This window comes from Emydura macquarii, unplaced genomic scaffold (genome assembly GCF_026122565.2).
Source record: "Emydura macquarii macquarii isolate MOO-44397 ecotype Brisbane River unplaced genomic scaffold, CSIRO-AGI_Emac_v2 contig_1253, whole genome shotgun sequence".
In the NCBI taxonomy this organism is placed as follows: domain Eukaryota; kingdom Metazoa; phylum Chordata; order Testudines; family Chelidae; genus Emydura; species Emydura macquarii.
This window is the reverse complement of record NW_027131390.1, coordinates 99,243,356-99,265,677: the sequence shown is the minus strand read 5'-3', so window position 1 is coordinate 99,265,677 and position 22,322 is coordinate 99,243,356. Positions and strand designations below refer to the sequence as shown.

At 43.1% G+C, this 22,322-nt stretch overlaps 1 protein-coding gene across 3 annotated transcripts in view; it reads right to left on the bottom strand.

Annotated features, from left to right (window-relative positions):
* Window positions 1–21,451, bottom strand: part of ESYT3 (extended synaptotagmin 3) — a 61,591-nt gene extending 40,140 nt beyond the window's left edge. For all 3 annotated transcript variants that reach the window (XM_067549574.1, XM_067549573.1, XM_067549572.1), the window contains exons 1-4: window positions 21,077–21,451; window positions 8,947–8,988; window positions 7,045–7,179; window positions 5,701–5,777 (exon numbers count right to left, since the gene is read on the bottom strand). In XM_067549574.1, the coding sequence (XP_067405675.1) occupies window positions 5,701–5,777; window positions 7,045–7,179; window positions 8,947–8,988; window positions 21,077–21,415 (593 nt within the window). In that variant the 5' untranslated portion in view covers window positions 21,416–21,451. The remainder of the gene's footprint in view (window positions 1–5,700; window positions 5,778–7,044; window positions 7,180–8,946; window positions 8,989–21,076) is intronic.
* Between the last annotated feature and the right edge of the window lie 871 nt (window positions 21,452–22,322).

Here is a 22,322-nt window from a genome sequence, read left to right as displayed (position 1 = left end):
CTACACTGCTATCTTTAACACCATAATTTAGGTCAATTGACCTGGGCCCTGAGACTCGCGGCTGTGGTTATTCTTTTGCTGTGTAGTCATACCCTCAGCAAGCTTCTAAAAGAAGAATTTGATTTCTTAAGTGGTGCCACCACATTGTCACTCAGCATATTCCCCAGGCATGGCTAACACACCATGCTCCACCAAAGCAATGAGGACTTTTAAAGAAGGCGTTCTATAATCCTGCTGCTGAGAACAAAGACTTGTTGCTATTCTGGAAGGCGATATTCTTTTAGCAAAGAGATCAATTAGCAACATGTACTATAGCAACTCAGATACACAAATTTAAAATTAAAATTTCCTCTAAACTGAGATATGACAATGTGTGAGGGGGGGTTTCATACAGGATGGCTATACAATAGGCAAATGGCAAACAACCCAGGAAGTTTCACTGGAAAGATTATATTACTATAGTGTCAAGATAGATTAGCAGAATAGAAAGCAATCAGGTTCCATGACATCACTCCTGGAAGGAAACACCAATTTCTAATACCCTGTGTTTCTAATGGGCACAGTCAATCTTTACGTAGCTTTGCAGCACCTTAGACAACTAAAGAATTATCCTGAAGCAAAGCAGATGCAGGATGTAAAGTGGTTGCACTTGAAAAGTTCCCTCTCTTTGAGAGATTTCATCAGTTTGGGGAATGCTGCTGGAACCCATAACCTCTCTGAAATTGGAAGCAGCTTTAATTTTGTCTATTCTTTATGCCACACACAGTGGACTGATAGAAGATTAAAATGTAACTCAGTGTTTTGGGATCCAAGAAAGGTTTTTTCTCATTTCTCCCAGGGAGCACCTGACAATGTGTTATGAGAAGTTCACATCTTCTGGCCACCTGCAGAAGCCGGTCTCCTCCTTCAATGTAGTTTGAAAGTTCTATTATTTTGCAATGAATGAACATCTGGCCTTTGAACTGGATCAATGACTGGAAAACAAAAATGCTTTGTATGTAACTCAAAGAACTGAGAGCAAGTAGTGATTTTACCCAATGTTTCTTCTTGATTGCTTGAGCTGTTCTAAGATTTACCAGGGCTTAAAATATTTTAAGATTTGCTTTAACCTTTTAATCTGAACATTTAGGAAGTGTGGTTTGATGGGCAGAGCAGGGGATTAGGAAAGAGGACCGATGGGTTCCATTCCTGGCTCTGCCAAAGATTTCATACATGACCAGTGGGCAAGTCAATCTGTACCTCAATTTCCCCATCTGGAAAAATAATTGTATTTATGTCTCAAGAGCATGACAACATAATGAATTAGTGTATCAAATGCTCTGTGATACTCTGATGCTATGTAAATGCAAGCGATTATTAATAAACTTAATTTGAGCAACATTTCTCAACCATCTGTTGTTTCCTTTGGTAATTATGAGTAATATGCAGACGTGCAATTTAGTTATGGGTCATGCTTGTTGTCTGCTGAGCACATACGAGTCACTGAGAGCTTTAATTCTTGAAGCTAAACTGCCACAGAGTGATGCTTATTAAATTTTACTACAAAAAGGTGGAAGCAACAGCTAAGACAAGAAGTCCTTCTCCACCCAGGCTAGCAAAGATTAGGAGTCAGAAAATTTGAGTTCCTCTGCCACTGATCATTGTGGGACCTTGGCCAAGGCACAGTCTCTCTGTGCCTTAGTTGCCCTCCATGTATAAAATGAGGACAGTAATCCTACCTCACCAGCATGTTGTGCAGCCAAAATACACTAGCGTTTATACGACGCTTCAACATCTTTGGATGCTACCTAGATACCAAGCATTTTACAGCACCCATGGCAGGTGCAATCAAGGGAAGAGGAATGTCGTCACAGGATAATGGTTTCCTGCAGCTAAAGTGAACGAATGCCAAGATAAAGGAGTCATGTTTATTTTTAAATTTGGAGTCATTCATTCTTTAACACCTACTACAACATTAGTAACACTTCTATTAGGCCAAATGACTGGTGCAAATAAATGGTAATTGTTCAGGTCTCAGTACTGGAAAAGAGTTCCCCAAGCATGGGTCTTTCACACCCAGGCAGAGACCGATGACTGGACCAAAGGGTCTGAAGTCTAAAGAGCCAGTAGATTAACTGGTGCACTTTGCTGTCAATCAGTTATGTGGATGGACTCTAAACACAGAAGTAGAGGGGGTGGCATATCGGACTACCATAGCATTACCCATAGACTGAAAGCCATTAAAAAAAAAAAAAAAAAAAAATACGCTACCCTTTTATCAGTAACCTCTTTGGACTGCCAAAGTCTTCGTTTTATTTCGCCTTCTATTATGAACCTGATGGAATTGTTTAAAATAAACTGTCCTATTTGTACAGAATGTCATTGAACAAAAGGAAACAATGTGAGAGGAAAGTAATTTAACAGGAGAAAAAGCTGCCAAAGAAAACCACCACGAAGAATTTTTTCCCACACATGATTTCAGCCCAAAAGATCAAGTATGAAGGAAGTTTGAGTGACACTGGTTCAGTTGCTTGAGATACATGAACAGGAAAAGCCAGACAGCAACACACCTCACCATTACATGCACACACGTTCTGACTAGAACTCTTGACTGCCCGACTCCAAAGAAGAGAAAGACTGAAGCTAGAAACTTTCAACGTTTGGATTGTTTTCTAGTTCTGATAGAGGGCTGGGTTCGGCAAGCAAAGACAGAGCAACTGGTGCAATTTTACTGAATGAGGAGTTTTCAGATGTGAAAAGGCCAACCAGAGCAGACTCTGCTCCACTGCATGTTGAAATGTGTCCTAAAGCAATCTTTCCCTGGCACTAGTGTGGGTACAGGGAGGAATATGGCCGGGGACCTGTCACTACCTGGACAAACTGATTAACATCTCCTCACCCCAGAGGGAACGCTCAGGAGTTACTGATGCTAGTACAGTTCAGGGGAGTGGCATATGGGACAGAGCAGAAGATATCACTGAAGGACAGAGACAGCTCTGAACACTTTTTCCAAGCAAACCATTTGTCATCTTAAAAGCACAGCTGTTGGCTAAACCCTAAATCTCAAAAGAGACTCAATATTTGCATATAATTTATTGACAAAATACATGCTGTTCTTGCTTATTTCCATTGGGGTCTGTTTCCAAGTCAGGCACCAATGGAAAGGTACTCATTGGCCTAACTAGACTTTGACCAGGCCCTTACCACACAACTCCATCTTAGAATGCCTGTGCTGAATCTTGAATAGACACTGAGCCAGATTTCCTGTCTGACCAACCACCGCTAGCTTCTTATGAACACAGAGATGAGAAATCCCCACACACCACCATGCTATCCAGGGGTAATCAGGACTTCTTTCAACTTAATCAGTTGTGCATCGTTTAGCGTCAGTGGGTCAGATTCAGACCTGGGTAAGTTGCTGCAACTTTTCACATTTGAAGATAATGGAGAAGCTAGCACAGTCCAAACTGGTTTCTCTTTTTTATGACTGGCTCTGACAGTGCAGAGGAATTAGCAAACTAGCCTGAGTTCATAGGTAACGATGGAATCATTTATCAGCAGCATTCTTCGGGGTGCCTAACTGGATGAGCTGGCTTTTCTGTCCACCTGAATCCACCCTTCACCAAGACAACTTTTTCTTACTTTAACAGATGAACTCACAAATAACTTCAGTGAGACCAGAGGATGACTGCACGTTCCATCCTAGCACACACTGCCCTATTTGCAAGAGAAGCCTAGCTCTCAGCAGCATCCAAGGACACCCATTTTCTTAGTTTTCCTTCTGCATCCTGGGGAAACACAGCCAACGGGCACCAACCTATCTGATTGCGCTGCTTCTCATTACCACCGTGTGCATTACTTCCTGAAGCAGCTGTCCAGCCCAGCCAATACACAGCTGTTTTGCAGAAACAAATGCCAATATATTACTTATTTTTAGAGCAGATGGGTGCACAGCACTGTCCAGGACACACAAGAGACATTGCCTGACCCGAGGAGGTTACAGTCTAGTTGACCTGACAAGCCTGAACAGACAAGATACGCTGCGGGAATCACATGACAGCTCAGTTCAGTTACATTTTGGTCAATAAATATGATGGTGTAAAACCTGGCTGAGCAACGTTGAAAGGCTTCATGCAAGAAGCATGTCTTAAAGAGGGACCTGAATAAGGAATGGGTGACCAACTAGGGCACAAGAGGGCGACTGTTCCAGCATAAAGGTGCATGTCTAAAAAAAAGCATAACTGCATGAGTAGGAGGATTCAGATGGAAGTGAGGCTTAAGAGCTGCAGGAGAAGGAGGAGTGAAGTGAGCAGCGGAACCTGCAGAGCCTTAAAGGCAGGCAGGAAACCTTGACCTTGCTCTGGAAGGCGAGAGACACAAACACACGAACAAAGACTTGCAAAACGTCCTCAAAAATGGTCTGACTGTATCAAAGAAAATTCTACAATTGTTACATCAGAGAGCACGTTGTAACATTGTAAGTCTTGGTATAAGCCATAAATATAACCAGTAATTTTACAGTTTGCTAAGGGAGATGCACCTTTTCGGTTAGTTCCCAAAGAGGTGAGGTTTTCCCACAGAGATAACGGAAGGGCAAATGCAGTTCTAGCCTGATCAACGCTACCATTCACATCACTACATGTTAGTGGCACACTTCTGTTGTGGCATCACATGCAGGAAAGCAGCTTTCATTAGGTGACTGAATCACCCTACAGAGGTTACATAAATGTAGGTGTTCACAAGAGAACATTTTCCTCTGTGAGCCTACCCCCTTCAATGTAACTGAGGAAGGAGCTTAAGTCTGAAGTGGCTCAGCTGTTAACAAAAAAAGTACAATCTCATTAAAAATAGCTACTGTTCTAGAGAACTGGAAGGTAACAAATGTTGTCCCTGTATTTTAAAAAAGGTCTAAGGGTGATCCTCCACTCAGTGTGCAGCTGGGGTCAAAACAAGCAAGCAAGATGTTGGGCTGCATAACGAATGGGATAATAAATAATATTGTTACAATGCCTTCCTACAGTAAATCAATGGAGTGGCCTCATCTGGAATACTGATCACCCCCATCTCAAAGGATATTGCAGAATTAGAAGGGATTCAAGTGAGGGAGATGAGAATAATCAAGGGCCTGGAAAAACTTGTATGAGGAGAGACTGAAAAGATGGATTGTTTTCCTTTGAAAGGGGACAAATAGAATAAAGAATGGTACAGAGATGGTGTATCAGGAACTTCAGTCCTCCTCATCTCATACCACAAAAACAAGGGGACACTCAATGACACTCAAAGGTGGGAAATTCAAAGCCAATCAAAGGAAATATTTTCCCACATAACGTGATTAAACTGTGGAACTCACTGCCAAAGGATGCCATTGAGGACAAGAATTTAACAAGACTGAAGGAGGAACTGGGTATTTTTACGGACATTAAGAATATCCAGAGTTGTTAAATGAAAGATAACAGAAATTTTGCTGATGGGATCTTAAACTTCATGCTTCAGGGAGTAAGCCAATCTCTACCTAGTAAAGGTCAGGAGGAGACGGGGTCGGGGAGGGGAGGAGGAAGGATCAGATTATCCCACCTCTGCCTAATGCAGGGTTCAACATCAGACAGAACATCAGACTAGAGAAACCTCAGGTCTAATCCAATACAGCAATTGCTATATTCCTCTGTAACTGCTTGAAGGGCAGAAAGTTAAGAGTCTTTGATATGAATAATTCAATTTTACCATATTTGCAAGTCCAGGATCACTTGTCTACTATCAATTTCCTTAGAATAGGTCTTTACTCCGTTGATTTTAGGGCACTGAAAGAACAGACACAAACAAGATATGGCACAGTTAACACCTTTTAAATTAGAGTCATCTGAAGATCTCCACCTGCTTTATTTAGCCCAAGTACATTCTTTCATTAAAAAAAAGTTACCTATTAACATTCTAAATTAGTGAATGAACTGGAAACACTGGCTCATTTAAAAAGAGAAAGTTTAAAGGAAGATGTAGCACAAACTTGTAAAAGTAAAATATTTACTGAACAAGTTTATTTTATTTTTGCGCTGGTCAACCTCGATTTTCTCCAAAATCTAGGGCGAGTTGCACAGCCAGCAGAGACCCATGTGTAGAAACACAGCAGACTCAACCGTGCAGTCCTCCCTGTCTTTCTGTATTATTCTGCAATATCAGACCCAGTGGTGTACCGATGGGAGGGGGGCAAGTGGGGGCCATCTTGGAGGAAGAGCAGACCCCTGCTGTCGCAGGCAGCCAGGGGCTGCTGGGCTTTGACATCCCCGGTGGCCGCGCTGACCCCAGCTCAGGCCTGCCGGCAGCCGAGGACTCCCACTACGGGAGGAGCAAGCATCCTCCCATTCCCTCCGCCCCACGCTGGGCGCAACGAGGGAGCTGCAGGGACCCTGGCCACACGGGGCGAGGCAGCCAACCCAATGGCAGGGCTCCAGAGCAGAGCCACCAGGTGGCCCGGGGGCATCTGTCCAGTCACTCCCACTCCCTGCAGTGAGGGAAAGCAGGAAACAGGGTGCCGCTGCTACTGCCGCCAAAGGAGGTGGGGCGGGGCCACAAATGCAAGCATTGGCCCCGGGCACTGGAGACCCATAGTACGTCGCTGATTAGACCACGAGTTCAAGTTCTGCTGGGCAATCTTGACTGTCTCAAACATGAGCCTGGTTTCAGACGAGCCATGCCACATTTCAAGGCGCCAAAGGAAACCTCTTTAAACTTGTAAGGAAGGGATGACATACAGGGCTGCTGATAGGATTATGATATGGGCTAGGGTTACAAAAGTCCTTCTGCCAGTCACTAGGAAGGTGTTGTGTCCCCTGAATCCAGTTACATTCTTCTTCAATTTTGGATAAAGAAGGGCTTATTTTAAAAAAGACAGGATGCCACCAACAGAAGGGAGAGTCAGTGGCAGCCGAATTAGGACCCATAGTGTTAGATTCCTAGTACTATGGAAATAGAGGAACTGTACACTAGAATCCCAACACACCTCTCTCCCCCTGGCTTAGTAGCTAAGCTGAGCAGGATCTGTCTGAAACACTTCCCAGTGACTTCACCTACCTTCTCTCCAAAGTGGATTTTGGTAAAGGTACACGTTTTCAGGTGCACATTCTTTGCTCTGATCTTCGGTTCAACTTTTTCTTTAAATGTTTTTTCCAAGACTGTCCCAAAGTATGGCCAGGCCTGCACAAGGACCTACAGAAAGCACAAAAACACAGTGAGGATTTTTTGTACGAGATGCATCTATAGCTGAAGAAAAACTTACTTCCAGCCTGTACAGCACATGTGGCTATTAGCTACTTTACTTCGTAATAAAACTTGTTTTTAACCACACCTCCAAGAGGATTTGGTCCAGTTCCTAAGATGATGGTTAAAAGATTTATTTTTTAAACACGTATTGTTTGTGCCAGATATTATGGACACATGACCCAGCCTTGAGACTATTGTATCAACTCTGTAAATGTTCTCTGTATCTTTATGGGCTAGAGATTATATTGTGGCTCCATGGAGGAGTTACAGGAGTTCCCCACAGGAACTAACACTCACTAGGAGATGATTAATGCAAATCTCTAGGCAGGTAACCAGTCTGGAGAAGCCTCACCTGAGACAGGGGGAGGGGAGCACCAGAGAGACCATTTTGAGCTGGTTGGAGAAGCCTGGCAAACAAAGAACTGAAAAACGACAGTGACCAGCCTGATGTTGGGGGAGGGGCGGGAGAAGCTTTGAATAGATCCAAGTACAGCTATAAAGCAATGACCAAAGGGCTAAGACCCTGCGTCCCCATCAGGGTCTCCATGTGGAAGATGGGTGACTGCCTGGTAAGCTAAGACCAGCATACAAGCTGTTCATTGTTGTAAGATAAATTTTCTCTGTAATGCTTTCGCTCTGAATATACAGTACTTGGCTATATGAGGGGTGGCTGGTCATTGATTAACCCTGTCATTGTCCCGGAGACGAAGCAGAGCGGCAGATGCTGAATTAAACTCCAGCCTGCTGGGATAAACACAGTGCATTGCAGGAGGAATCACATCCTAAATCCATGGTCTAGAAAGACGGACCTGAGAGACTCCAACCTGAGAAAGATGACAGCTAGGGGCCTGAGACCTAAGCGGGGTGGCTTCAAAAAGGCCACAAAGAGGTCAGAGGTGCAGTTACCTTGGGAAATGTAACACTATTAACCTAGCTATTTGTGTCCTGCCTTGAACCTGGTCATTTTCATGAACCAAGAGCTTCGTTTCAGACCTTTGGACACAGACTTTCACACCTGATTAGTGATCTGGGGTGCCCAACATGAGACACCTCACAAAGTACTTCAGCGTCAGAAGTTTCGGGACTCTGATCTTCTGAGGATCTGGCCCCTTTGAGGTGCTTCATATTGGGCACCCAAAAAAAGAAAAAAAAATCACTTCTGAAAATCTCGGCCTTGTTCTACGTCTAAGTTTTCCTATTAAATAAGCAAATAACAGTTCTCTTCTCACAAGAGCTGACAATTCAGACTGGATGAGGCAACAATAAAGGGTGACAATCTTGGGGTGGAGGTAATGTGTACAGTAGGGGCAGGATTACACTGAAAAGATCATGAGATGAATTATTGGTGCACATGCATGTTAGTTCCAGGTATTTAGATTTTAAGCAGCATCTAGAGTGCCATGGTCAGTGAAGGAAGGAAGACAAAGTTTTAAGGAGGGTTTCGTCTGTTCAATAAACACTTTGGAGTCATGTTTGCCAGCAGAGAAGGCATAGTCTTTGTTAACTAGACAAGCACTCAGCTCAGACTGAATCTGCATAGATTTCATGCGCTCAGAGGTTTAAGCAAAGGCATTAAATGTGATCACTCCCTAAAATAGCAAGTTGTTATTTTTATTATACTTGTATGCTGACATTTGTGCTGGCGGGTAATTCCAGAGCAGAGACAATTCTATAAAAATAGTTTCAAAGACAGTGCAATTAAAACCGTCTCACCTTGTTCAGCCATTCCACCCGTTCAACATCAGGGAACTGGACCTAGTGGCAAAGAAAAATAAAGTGATTTCATCATGCCAAGAATGCTTTACATATAAAACTCTGTAATTTTATGTAAAATGTAGTTGGTATGTGAAAACAGAGCTCCGGTTTGGAGGCATGCAGTCCATTGACACATGCTATATCCCACATCATCTCATGTCTCATTTGTCTTTATTATATTGTTACTTCTGAAACTACATGAATTCAAAACAACGTCAACAAATTGGAAAATTAGTTTGAAATCAACAAGATGAAATTCAATAAAGACAAGTGCAAAATATTACACTTCAGCAAAAACAAATCAAAATACCAAATGGGGAATAACTGGCTAGGCAGTAGTACGGCTGACAAGGATCTGGGGTTGTAATGGATCACAAATTGAATAGGAGTCAACAATGTGCTACACTGGCAAAAAAAGGGCTAATATTCTGGGGTGTACTAACAGAAGCATCTTATGTAAGACACAGGAGAAAAATGTTACTCCCCTCGGCACTGGTGAGGCCTCAGTGGGAGTACTCTGTCCAGTTCTGGACAAATGAGGATCCAGAGGAGAGCTACAGAAGTGACAAGAGATTTAGAGAACCTGACCTCTGAGGTAAGGTAAAAAACAACAACAAAAAAAACCACACACACACACACACCAAGATGGATTCAAACACAAAAACAAACAAAATCCAACAAAACAAACATGATTTTTGGAAAATATTTTTTTTTTAAATTGGATTTTTAAATGTGTGATTTAAATTATAATCAGTTTCTTTTTTAAAATAAACCTGTTTAAAATTCAACCTGAATTTAATATAAAATATATTGAGAAGTGTTTGTATCCAAAACATTTAAGATTAAATAAAACAATCAAAATAAGTTTTATATGATGTTGTGTTTAAATTCCATTTACCATTCTAATGAAGCTTCATAGACATCATGAGCAAAAAGTTAATTATCTAGTAAAAAAGCAAGATCAGTCACCATTTTCTAACATGCTAAAGTGTACAAATACAAATCTGAAAATACTAAGCTACATTATTGCTTAAATAAATGTAAATAGTTATGGCATTCACTCCTATATAGCAAAAAGATGTACCAAATCTAGTACCAAAGCTCTATTTAGTCATAAATCAACATGTTTTAATGGTTATATCTACCAATGAGAATGCACCCTTCTTGAGGAAAATAACTGAAGTACAAATGGAAATGTTGATTAAAATCTAATATTTAAATCAAGGCTTTTCACGTCATTTAATATCACTGACAAATCAATCCACCCTGAAAAAAACCGAGTATATTTAGCCCTAAGAAAATGAGACTGAAGGGGACCTGATGACAGTCTTCAAACATGTTAAGGGCTGTTTGAAAGGAAACGATCAATGTTCATATCCATTGAAGGTAAAATGAAGTAATGGGCTTAATCTGCAGCAAGGGAGATTTAGCTTAGACATTAGGAAAAGATTTTTAAACTATAAGGATAACTGTGGAATAGGCAAGGTTGTGAAATCCTCTTCATTGGAGATTTTTAAGAACAGGTTAGACAAAACCTGTTCAGGATGGTCTAGATCAGTGTTTCTCAACCTGGGGGTTTAGAGGGGTCGCAAGTGCAGAGCTGGTATTGGGGGTGGCAAGAAAGGCAATTGCCTGGAGCCACAGGGGCGCCATGAAACTAAGTTACATGCCTCAGCCCCATGGGGGTGGGACTCAGGCTTCAGGGGTACAGTAGTTTGGAAAGGTTAAGAACCACTGATCTAGATTTACTTGGTCCTGCCTCAGTGGAGAGGGCTGGACTTGGTGACCTCTCAAAGTCCTTTCCACCCTTACATTTCTATGATTCTGTATACATATGACATGGGCTCTCGGCCCATTTACACAATTATTATGAAAACTACATACTACAAACAATAAAGTAGCATTAGCAAAGAGTTCCCATTCCTCTCCATTTCGCAATGGGAAAAAATCTGAGGAACTAAACTTGTTCTGATCACAGCCGGGACACAGCATACACAGTATACTGAGTTTCAGACATTTACTTTGTGGTTTGTGAATAATTCAGCCCATTGCCATTAGTGAAGTAAATCCAGTGCCAAAGGTATGGTGGGAACAAGAATCACTATTTGAAAAATTGCAAGTATGACAACATACGCTTTTATTCCTCAATATCCATGCTTCAGAGCTTTAAAGATGCTACATGACTAACTTAGACAGTAAAAAACACAATGAGAAATCTGTTGAGTAGCCTGAATTTATGCAAAAAACCCTATTTTGGCAGTTTCTCTCTTAGCCTTTTTCAGAATTAAGTCAGCATTTATGACAGTCAAGTTTAATGGAAATTCACCAAGAATAAGCAATGTTAGAAAGTTAGGGGCTAACAGGAAACCCTTAGTTAAAAATCTCCTTTTAAACAAAGCTTTGTCCCACTCAGGTGTTCACCTGTCATGCTCATGACTTATACCAACTCCCCCCAGCACCATTTGGGGTGGGGATGGTGATATATTTTTGGGGGAAGGACAGAATGCCAAACCTATTTTGCCCTCTAAATTAGCCAAGTTACTGCTATATTTCTGCTTCCACCTTCTAGAAAAGGTGGAGTCAATTTTCTTCCCTGCAGGGAACCGATAAGTCATCCCAACAACGCAGTCTAAAGAGCCAATTACAGTTATCTTTAATACAACCAAAATGTTTGCATAGAATAGGCAGAAAATAAAGAGAAAGCCACAGAACAAGTAATAATTGCAAATGAATCCAACTCGTCGACAGGAGAAGATTGACACACAGCTAGCGTTACAAAATCTGGAAATCCCAGCTGCAGCAGAGATGAACAAAGCTTGCCTCTCAACCTAAAGACTGACTTGGTGTTTTTTAGCTTATGAGTTCAGAGAGAGTTTTAGCCCATGTCTCAGTCCTTCTCTTATGTACCCTAGATACATATGACCTGAAAAGGAAGTGCACAGCCAACTGAAACTATCCCATTGCAGAAGGTGTCCCATTATCCAAGCCATTCTCCATTGTCCAAACACAGTTTGTTTGACACAATTAGGTTGGCCTCTCATTGTTTTGGTTTCCATTCCAAATGCTCACAAGTCTCCATCCCTCTCCCCACAACTGCCACCAAAACAATTCACAAAGAGGGTATGTCTATACTGACGGCGGCAAAGTCGCGGCCACCAGATCCATCTCTCTGGATCGATTGAGTGCTCAGCGTACAGCCACTCAATCGATCAGGAAGTCGACTGAGTAAAACCGCCCCCTCAAGTGGCGCAGTGCAGTGAAGACGGCATGCAGAAGGGAAGCACGGCAGTCGACAGGAGTTACGCAAGCTACTCTGTATAGTTTGCATAACTCCAGTCAACTGCCGCCGAATCTCCAGGTCAGTGTAGACCAGGGCTTAGAGAAGGTCACCAAAAAGTGGTTTGTCAGGACGACTAAAGATTGTATGCAGTTTGACGTCTCATTATCGTTCAGATGCACACAGCCAGTGATGCCAGGCTAATGGTCATACAAATTAACAGACAACAGAATATTGAATGTCCCAAGATTTAGGAAGTGCCATTCAGATGGGACGGCAAGACACCACTCACAGCCAAACCCAAGGAAATTAGTGAAAAGAAAAACGGGGGTGAGCAGAGAAATGTGTGTTCCCACTCACAGGCATGGGCAGAAATTCTGCATAGAAATTCATGTCAGCTTTCAACAAGGAAAGCTCTTATAGCCTCTGAAGTCCAGTGGCTTTTCTGCCTTCACTAGGGATGCTTTAAAGCGGCTATTCTTTAATCACTAATGATGCTCCAAACTGTCACAGGACATCATAAATATCATGCATTTCAAGTGAACCCAGAAAAGCTAGTGGACTTCAGAGGCTATAAGAAGGATACTCAAGAAAGCAAGAAAACTTTTTTCTGCACTACAAGTTTGGTCCCCCCCCCTTCCCATCAGCCTTAGTGGGGATATTCATAACATTTTTTTACTTCTCAGTTTTGCCATTCACCCTCACTGCACTTATTTTGTTTCACTGTGCTTTAGGGAGAATCCAGAGATGTTCCTTGCTTTTGATTGCTTTTTGAGAGCACCAGTTGTTCCTACAGAATGAATTAAACAATAGTATTACGAAACACAAGCACCGGTTCTTCAGTGTGGCTGCGGAGTGATCAGCACAAATCCTGAGGTTCTGGTGAAGTGGAGACACACAGCTATGGAAAATAAAGAACTATTTTACTGGGACCACTTTTCCAGGCAACTCACTCTGTTAGCCCAGGGCTTGCCCGGGAAGAAGTTTATGACTGTTTCCACATAGGCAGTGGGACAGTCTTCAGCTGTAACCCAGCTGCATCATCATCCAACCAACTCTTAAATTAACACTGGTTGCAGTTAAGGCAGCAGCTCCGGTGACTGCCCAGCAAGCACGGCTGAATCTCTCTCAGCAACTCTCACCAGTCAAACAGGATGCTGCAAAACTCTACATGCAGGAGTAGGAGGAAAGTGGGGGCAAGGCACAGAAAAGGAGGAGGAATGGGCTGGACACCCTCCAGGGAGTTTGACGCAAAACAGAAGTAGATGCGGTAAAGAAAGGTAGGCTACCTTTCTTACCAAGGCTATGATCTTGATCTATTTGAAACAATGCTACATTAAAGCATGGTAGGGGACAAATACACTAAACGCTAAATCAGGGGTTCATCATTTTTAATACACATAATAAAAAATAAAGATTCTATTTAGATAAAAATGTTGGGAAGTGCCCAATGAAATCGTCTCATTATACCACCAAAGAGAAAGCCCTAAAAAACCCCTGATACCTAACACAACTAAAAAAATTGCTGAAAATACCCCCTCTGAAATAAACCCAGAAAAACAGAAGCCTTAAGTACAAGGTGGCAGTGGTCAGGTAACTTTCATTCTACTCTTGCAAGCTCTTGAGAGTTCCTTTATCACGTTGCAGGATAAACCTGTCTCACAAATAAAGCTTTGCTAATTTTGATAGTGAAGACTGGCGTCTGGTTATCAATCTAGAGAAGTGATGGGTATAATTAAACCAGATTCTTAAAAAACCAACAGCACACCTTAAACTGAATCTCCTGATGGGCAAGGATGGCTATTCAGTCTAATTCAATCAGATGCCACATTCTACTGGGTGCACAGTATTCTGAAAGAGAGAGTGTAGGAGTGGCAGATTATCATGCTTCTTGGCATTCGCATGCAAACTCCATGCAGCTCTCTGCAAAACAGTACTCATAGGAGTAGTCTGGAGGCGGGTCCTCTACTTCACAGGTTTTTCATCCTCCAAGATACAGAAACCAGATAAGCTACTTTCCCTTGTTTCCCAATAGATAGGAATGGTACCCACTGATCAAATGCATGCTGCTCAATTCAGGAATATTTATAGAGTGCTTTGATATCCTCATATAGAAGTGCAAATTATTTACCTTTTATTTTACCTTGCTGTAGGATTTCATTAGGTTTTTTTCTTCCATAATCTTCAATCAGCTCTAGTTATAGTGAAAGCAAAGTGATGTCTAGTGTGTTTCTTTAAAAGTGATTTGCTTGGACATTCTACATGGTAATAACTCTTTTTTAGTAAAAGACACCCAGGTTCACTGAAATGCCAATCTACCCAGCTAAATTTACATGATAAAGCAGGAACACTGCATCTGAGGTGATGATTAACACAGATAAATGTCAGTAGTAGTTTAACATGAAGGAGGTTTATAGGAACCAGATGATCTCCACCTTTACTGTCAGTCTGTTATCATCCATAGAAAGGTCCTTGGAGAGAGTACTGATGGCTAAGGCAATAGTTATTTGTAGTGAGGCACCCCTAGAGTCATCTCATATTTAATCTCCAGTTTAATGGATTAAGAAATTTGTATTTGTGTTTGGTGAATAGCTCTCATCTCAGGGGGCAATGTCTCCATGTGATGTTTGAGATGCATTAATGGGGAGGTTCTGGGATGCTTGTATTGCTGCTACCCTTTGATCCACCTGTTCTGACGATTAATAGATTACCAGATTACCAATGCTCCTAGATAAAAGGGGCAAGTATCCTTTTGAGGATTAAGAAACCTACATTTGATTTTTCATTTCTTCCCCACCCCTTCATTTGCACTTTGATAACACAGTAGCATTGTTTCAGATATTGAAACAGGGGTTGTCTGGTTGGCACAGGCCATTAAAAATAAAAGTCACAGGAGATATGGGACATTAAAGAGGAAGAATGACCCAGTGGTTAGGGCACTAGCCTAGGACATAGAGACTTGGGTTCAGGTCCCTATTCTGTCAGACTTCCTGCGTGACCTCGGGCGGGATCTCTGCCTCAGTTCCACATCTGCAATATGAGAAGAGCAGCACTGCCCTATCTCACAGCAGTGTTCAGAATATATTAAAGAGCGAGACGTGTTCAAAGTTATGACTAAAAAAAAAAATCTCTTCCCCCTTCCCTCCATCTGAGCTCGTGTGTCACATTGGGCTGCTGCTACAGACTTTTAGAATAAATAATTTTAAAACTATTTTTACAAAGATTTGAAGCAACCATTACCTCCACCCCTCCAATATCACTGAAAGTTAACAAATGATTTAAAGATTTTCATGGGATCCAGTTTAAGGAACAGAGATCTTAACTACATCTGGATCCTGCAGTAGCTTCAAGCAGACAATGTGTCTTTCTCCATTTTCTCACTACACAGTGCAGATTGCAGGTTAAATCCTGACCCTAATTAAGTCAGGGCAAAACTCCCAGTGACTTCAATGGCAGCACATTCTGACAATGTAACAGCACCACAGGCATTGCACAGATGAAGAAAAGAAAGAGGGTCATAAAACAAGACACTTCCTTACCAAATCATAGAGGTGTAAGACCAGGATTAGCATCCAGGAACTCCCACAGTCAGTGCCATACCAGAATTAGATTGCCTACATAGTGTTTAAACTGCCAAAGTCAGTTTCCCCAACAGTAAAATAGGGATAACACTTGCCAACATACCAGCAAGAAAGAACTAGCAAGTGTTTGAAAAGAGCTTTGAAGACCAAAAATGCTAGGCAAGTGCTAATTATTATTACGTAAATCCTCTCCTTCCCTAGAAGCTGGCTACACCTTTGACCATGGCTACAAACAACAGATTCTGAAACGCCTGAAATGATGAAGTGATCTGTCCAAATATTACCCAAGTGTTTGTCTGTAGGGTTTCCTAGGAATACTGGCTTCAGCACAGGTACACAACCAGCACTGTATTCAGGAGGCAAAACCATTTTGATTTTAAGGTAAGCTTTGCTTAAATAAGGAGTTGCTAATAGACCTTTAAAAAGGCACTACTGTGCACCTGACAATGCGATGGAAGGAACTCCCATCGATAGGTTACACATAGTTTTACATTAGCATGAGAACTGGTGAGCATATTTGAACATTGTTGCCTGTATTCTTTCAGGACTGCAAATGCCATGATGACAGCTCATCAACATGGGGATCAGAGTAAATGTCAAAGAACCAGCATTAAACGTAGGTGGTAAAATTAAGCATTTTGCAAAGTCAGTTTCACTATTTTCTCTGTGTAAAAGATCAGTGTCCACTGTGTGTTTGATCATTCACACAGAGGAGATAAAAATCTCTTAAAGACAGGAACCTGTAGTTGTAAAACCATTGCAATCAGCAGGGAAAGTCAGGTGCAGACATGCTCTTAAAAAAGGTTTAAAGTTAATTAGATTTCAGTTGATGTCACTTTACACAAAATAATCGTTTGGAGCCTTCCGCACTATACTATCTTTATAGCTGGTATTTTGGTTCTTCATCCCAGATTTGGGGCTCAGTACTTTGAGAGCTGGGAAGGACTATTTTCAAAGACCATTTTCAATTCTGTAACTGAAATCTATCTAAACAACTAGTGCACATGCACTACAATAGGCCATAGGATAAAGAGTCATTTTAAAGGCACTTTACATTTCATACTGGAGCAAAAGTCAATTTATAAACAAACTGTATCCTCAAAGATGGACCAGATCCAGAATCTCACACCACAAATACTGTCAAACCCTAGATCTGGCTCCAGAGTCAAAATTCATAACTCAGAGCCAGTTTTACAACCGAGGAATCTTTTAGGTTGGTCAGCTCTCAAGGCAGACATGTTTAGGTTCAAAACTCTGCCAATGCTAAATCTGGGTCACATCTGAATGTATGATCATTGTCTCTTGTTGTTTAGTCAGGTATCCTACTGATTGTTGCTTGTTAATGGAACTAATTACAGGCCCTGTAAGTTAGCTGGGGTCCCTCATCTGATCTTTCCCAGGTTGCCAAAATAAAGTATTGTTGTGAACTAAGACAGACCAGTTACAGAGCACACGTAAGCCAGTGCTGCAGTTTCACATTGGCAAGGTCTTTAGTATAATTTACACCGTAATTCAATTATTCCTGAAATCCTAGCGTCCCACAATTTGAGTCTCATTACATTCCTACCTCTGAACATTAGAAAAGAAGGAGATTATGGTAGACAAACTTTCACAGAGCTGTTCCTACCTGAAGGCTTTCAAAAACCTTGGGAGGGAAGAGTCTAAGAAGAATGGTCTAATAACCAGACAACAAAATCTAAAGAGAAACTAAGAAGAGGTGAGTGGCAAAAAAAAAAAAAAAGTTGAAAAACATAGCTGGGAAACTGTGGGTCAGAAAAAAGTGAAAATAGAAAAAGGAGAAAAAATGGACAAAAAAAGTCAGAAGGAAAGAAAAGAGAGGGAAAGTGAGGCAAACTGAAGTTTAAAAAGCAAAGTAGAAACTAATTCTAGAATGTAAAACTGAACAAAGATTAGAAGGCGGAATAAAAATGACATACATGGAAGAGAAATGGAAGACCAGAGAGATAGCAGGAGAAACCTTCCATCTTCCTAAGTGGATGCTAGGAACTATCATTTGACAATTAAGTTTTGTTTTTACCTATTGTATTTGTCACTATTGCCAATCCCAGCCATTCAAAAAATAGCGTGTCAAACTGCAAAAAACCCAACAATTTGTGTGTTCTCTCTCTTAGCTAATGGCTTTTGGGTTGCACTTGCTTATGTTTTCATGCTTTTCTCCACAACCATGAAGACTATACATTTACTTTCAAAAAAAGCAGACCTGTTAACCAATCTCATAACATATTTTAGAAGGTTTTGTATTCCTCACACGTATGCTAATTTGCGTAACTATGAATTAGATTCCCATCCTGCTTTTCACTTATGCCAAGTTTCAGTGCATACATTTATTACCAGGTGAACAGTATATAACCCCCATTGTTTGCTTATGCAAAATCTTTTAGGAATTATGCCAAACATAAATAGGGTATGAGGATAATTGTTATAAGTATCTATGATCAAATGAAGTTTTCAGAATAATTGGTGCAGATGGTCCTGGTGCCCAGAAAACAAGTTATGAAACCACATAAGAAAAGGGATTAAAGGGTTAGTGTTAATGAGGTAAAATGTGGGGAGTTTTTTTTAAATTGATTGTAAACAAGTTGGGTATAAAAGGAGGATAGAAGTGATCTTATAATTTTGGAATAGAAAAGAGCTGCAAACCTGTTTCCCCATTTGGGAAAGTTTTGACCCCTCCCATATTGTGCTGATCTATCTAAACTGAACCCTCTTACAAAATGATAGCTGAGATTCTCATGTAATCTCTTGATTCCAGCAGCTGGGACTTGAAGACACACCAAATATCCTGAGACTGACTCACCATAAAGTGGTGAGGGTTGGCAACACCACATTTATTAATCTTTCAAGTTGTATTCATATTGGCAAAGGCTCTGAAGTAAATCAGAAATCCCACCTACAAATGGAAAGCTGGGGCCAGCAGAAGAGGCAGAGAATCCTTATAGGGCAGAAGCACTAATTGTGTTTTTAAAATACCAGTCCCAGTTTGGTGAAGTGCTAAGCACTTTCCTCTCTCCCACTGAAGGCAATGAGAGTTGCAGGCCACCCAGAGCCTTCCAGGATTTGGACCAGTGTCAGGTCAATTTACAACCCAAAATGTGGCCTTTGTAGGACAGTTTGCTACACGTTTCCATCATTTATTATTCTTTTTAAATAGAAATGGAAACAGTTTATTTTCTAAAGGACAAAACATTCCCCTGCCGCACGTGTAAGCAAACATAACAGCATCTGGCTACATGTCAGAAAGCACTGCTGACTACAACAAGAGAAACTGACTAATCAGTTTTCATTATCCAAACTGACTTTGCAGGGAGTGAGCAACCAAAACACACAGAGTTAAGAGTACATTTAGATTTTGAAGTTTTCAAGTTGAAGAATATAAAAATCATTGGTATATACAGAAACCTGTTTGTAATTTTTTTTTTAATTGTAACCTAACAGTGTCAGTTTGTTAAACATTTTATAAAGGGGGAGGATATTATGTTTATGCGGGTTGGTAGTAACAAGGATAGGAAAGATATTTTATTTTTGGATGAGCAAGATGCTGAAATAAATAGGTGAGGCTGGTGGAAAGTATATTCAACACAATGTACTCCAGCTATTTTAATACTGTGTATTTGAAACAGGATTTACAGGCAGGGGAGGGGGAGTAGGGGTATGTATCATCCCATATCTGTTACATGTATCCATATACCCATGATTGGAGCAGTGTGCATCTGTCACTAATATTAAAGCTTTCAGATTAGTATTCACTTTATACAATAATTCAAGTAAGTGGTATTTTTCTGGCCCAAGAAGCTACTGCTGCCTTTATTTCACCTCCCACTATTCAATATCCTGGCATATATTCCAGTTTATTAAGGCAATCAAGAGAATCTCTGAATGTGGAGATGCAGCAACTCTGCAGTCAGAATAAACTTCTATTTCCCCACGTGTTGCAAGCAAGCAAGATAACACCTCCATTTACAGGGCCTCATTTACTTCCACAGCTCTCTCTGGAGCAGACACCACCATATGTAAATAAGGTGAACAGTGGCATAAAGACAAAGCCAGATGCCTCCCTATGATGTAATGCCAGGGAATACTTTAGAGAGAAGGAATTAGACATGTACTGTCAGTACCTTCACATGGGAAGTAGTTGTTTTGGTTGCTGTCATCAAAATGATTGCACAAGAGACGCACATTACAGGCCAGGAATTTTACAATAGCGTCTCTGTTTTATAAAAAGGAATTTGATGATAAAAATAAAGTTACTTGGGACAGACCAAGTGACCAAAGTCAAGCAGGTAGGAAACCCTTTCCATGGGGCAGATAGTGGCTCAAGGTAATGGAGACCTTAACATTGATACCTGAAAGTATTTATATATTTTTAAGTTTATTTTGTACATTTAAAAGTACAAATGTACTGTCAGCTTTGCTGTTTCTTCTGCATAGTTAGCTTAACCAACTGTTTTTCTGGGTCTTTCCCACAACAAAGCAGAAAGACATTTTAAAACAGGGACATGTAATTGTAAAACTGTAAAAACTCTCAGGAAGGCTTAATGGGAGGTATAGTGCCTCCAACTCCTGGTTCTGACTCCAACTATATTTCAGGATAATGGTGTCCCTATTTCAGAGTCAGGCAAAACTATAAGCGGCAGAGAACTGTGTCGAGATACCCAACTCCGACTGTTCGTTTTACAAGTCCACAGTAAAGGAGGAAAGCAAGGATCGCCCCGCTTCGGGGGGTTTTCCATCCCTTCTGGGGCACAGCTGGCTCTCCCCGCCAGAACTGACTCATCCCGGCTCCCAGACATTTCCGAAGTGTCTTGAAGCCTTTAGAGTGAGCCAAGTGACAAGCAGGTTCAACAGAAGTTTCCCCGACAGGGACCCTACCTCCCCCTTGCCCAAACCTGGGTCCTGCTACAAGACCTTCGCCACCCCGCCCCGCAAAGACAGAGCGCTCGACACCCAGCGATGGGTGCCAGGGAGAGCCCGATCACGAACACCCAGAGCTGCGGTGACCCAGGGTCTCCTCTGCCGCCTGCGGCGAGGACGCTGCCATCTGCAGGGCGACGAGCGCGACTCTCCCACACACACAACCCAGCTGATCCCGTCCGATCCCCTCCCCGGACCGCTCCCAGCAGCTCCGCTCCCACAGCGCCCAGCGCCCCGGGCCAGCAGAGCCGCCCCCGCCGGAGGGGTCCAGGGCCCCCCTCTGCGCCCCGCCACTCACCCACGCAGGCAGCTGCTGGCGCCCCGCCATGCCCTGCTGGATCGCCGCCTTCTCCTCCGCCAGCAGCCCGAAGGCGGCCGAGAGCCGGGACCGCTTCCCGCGCCGGTTCCGCCGCCACCAGGACCACAGCAACAAGCCCCCCAGCACCCAGCTGGTGCTCAGCCCCAGGTAGCCGGCCAGGTAGACCGGGGCGAGGCAGAAGAGCGCCCTGGCCGCGAAGGAGCCGAGCTCCTGCAGGAGGCGAGGGGGAGGCGGCTGCCCGGCCAAGGCGCACGGAGCGGGCTGGCCCGGCCCGGAGTCCCCGCTGGGCTCCCCTCGGGCGGGAGCCGCTGGCTCCATGGCGGCTTGGCTTGGCTTGGCTTCTCTTCTCCTCTCCTCTCCTCTCCTCTCCTCTCCCCGCGCAGCGCAGCGCACAGCTCCCGGCTTGGCACCAGGCACGCAAAGTGGGCGCAGCTGCTCCCGAGAGTGGACCCGCGCCGCCTGCTGGATTCCGGCCCGCCGCGCGCGCTCAGGGCTGGGAACGCGGGGCGGGGCGGGAGCCGCTCAGGTGCTGCTGACCTGGGCTCCCGGCGGCTCCGCCCTCCCCTCGGCAGCCAGCAGCCAGCCCCAGGTGGCGCTGAGCCGCGCCGTGCGCTCCTAGGCGCCGGGTCCGCAGCAGGGGCAACCTGCCCTCTGCTGCCCCCTAGAGGGGAGTTCCTCCCGACTGGGGAGCAGGTTGGTGCAAAAGAGGCGCAAGGGTGTGGAGAGCTGGGGCAGAAGAGGTTGGGCTGGACAAGCCAGAGGGAGAGAGAGAGAGGGAGAGGGGTAAGGGAGAGGGGAGCTGGGGCAGAAGAGGTACAAGCCAGAGAGCGGGAGAGGGAGCTGGGGCAGAAGAGGGGGAGCTGGAAAAGTCAGGTCAAGGGAGGGGGCAGCTGGAGCAGAAGTCCGAGGCGCACAGGAGGGGGAAGCCTAGTTTAAAAAAATGAAAGGGGATAAACGAGTTTGGGAAACTGAAGGAATAGGGGCAGGACAGGGGCATGTCACTGCTGGACCTAGGAGAGGAGGAAGGAGAAAACTAGAGAAGAGGGAAAAGCTGAAGGGAGAGGTGAGTTATCCCTGGAGGAAGTAAGACTGTTAGGAGGGGGAGGAGGTCTGGGGGGAAGGGGAGAGCAGAGGGAAAGAGAAGTGGGGCGAGTGGGTGGGGTGAGAGAAGGGAAAAGTCACACCCAGTGCTTAATTTGTGCCAGGGTTTGCCAGGGCTGAGCCC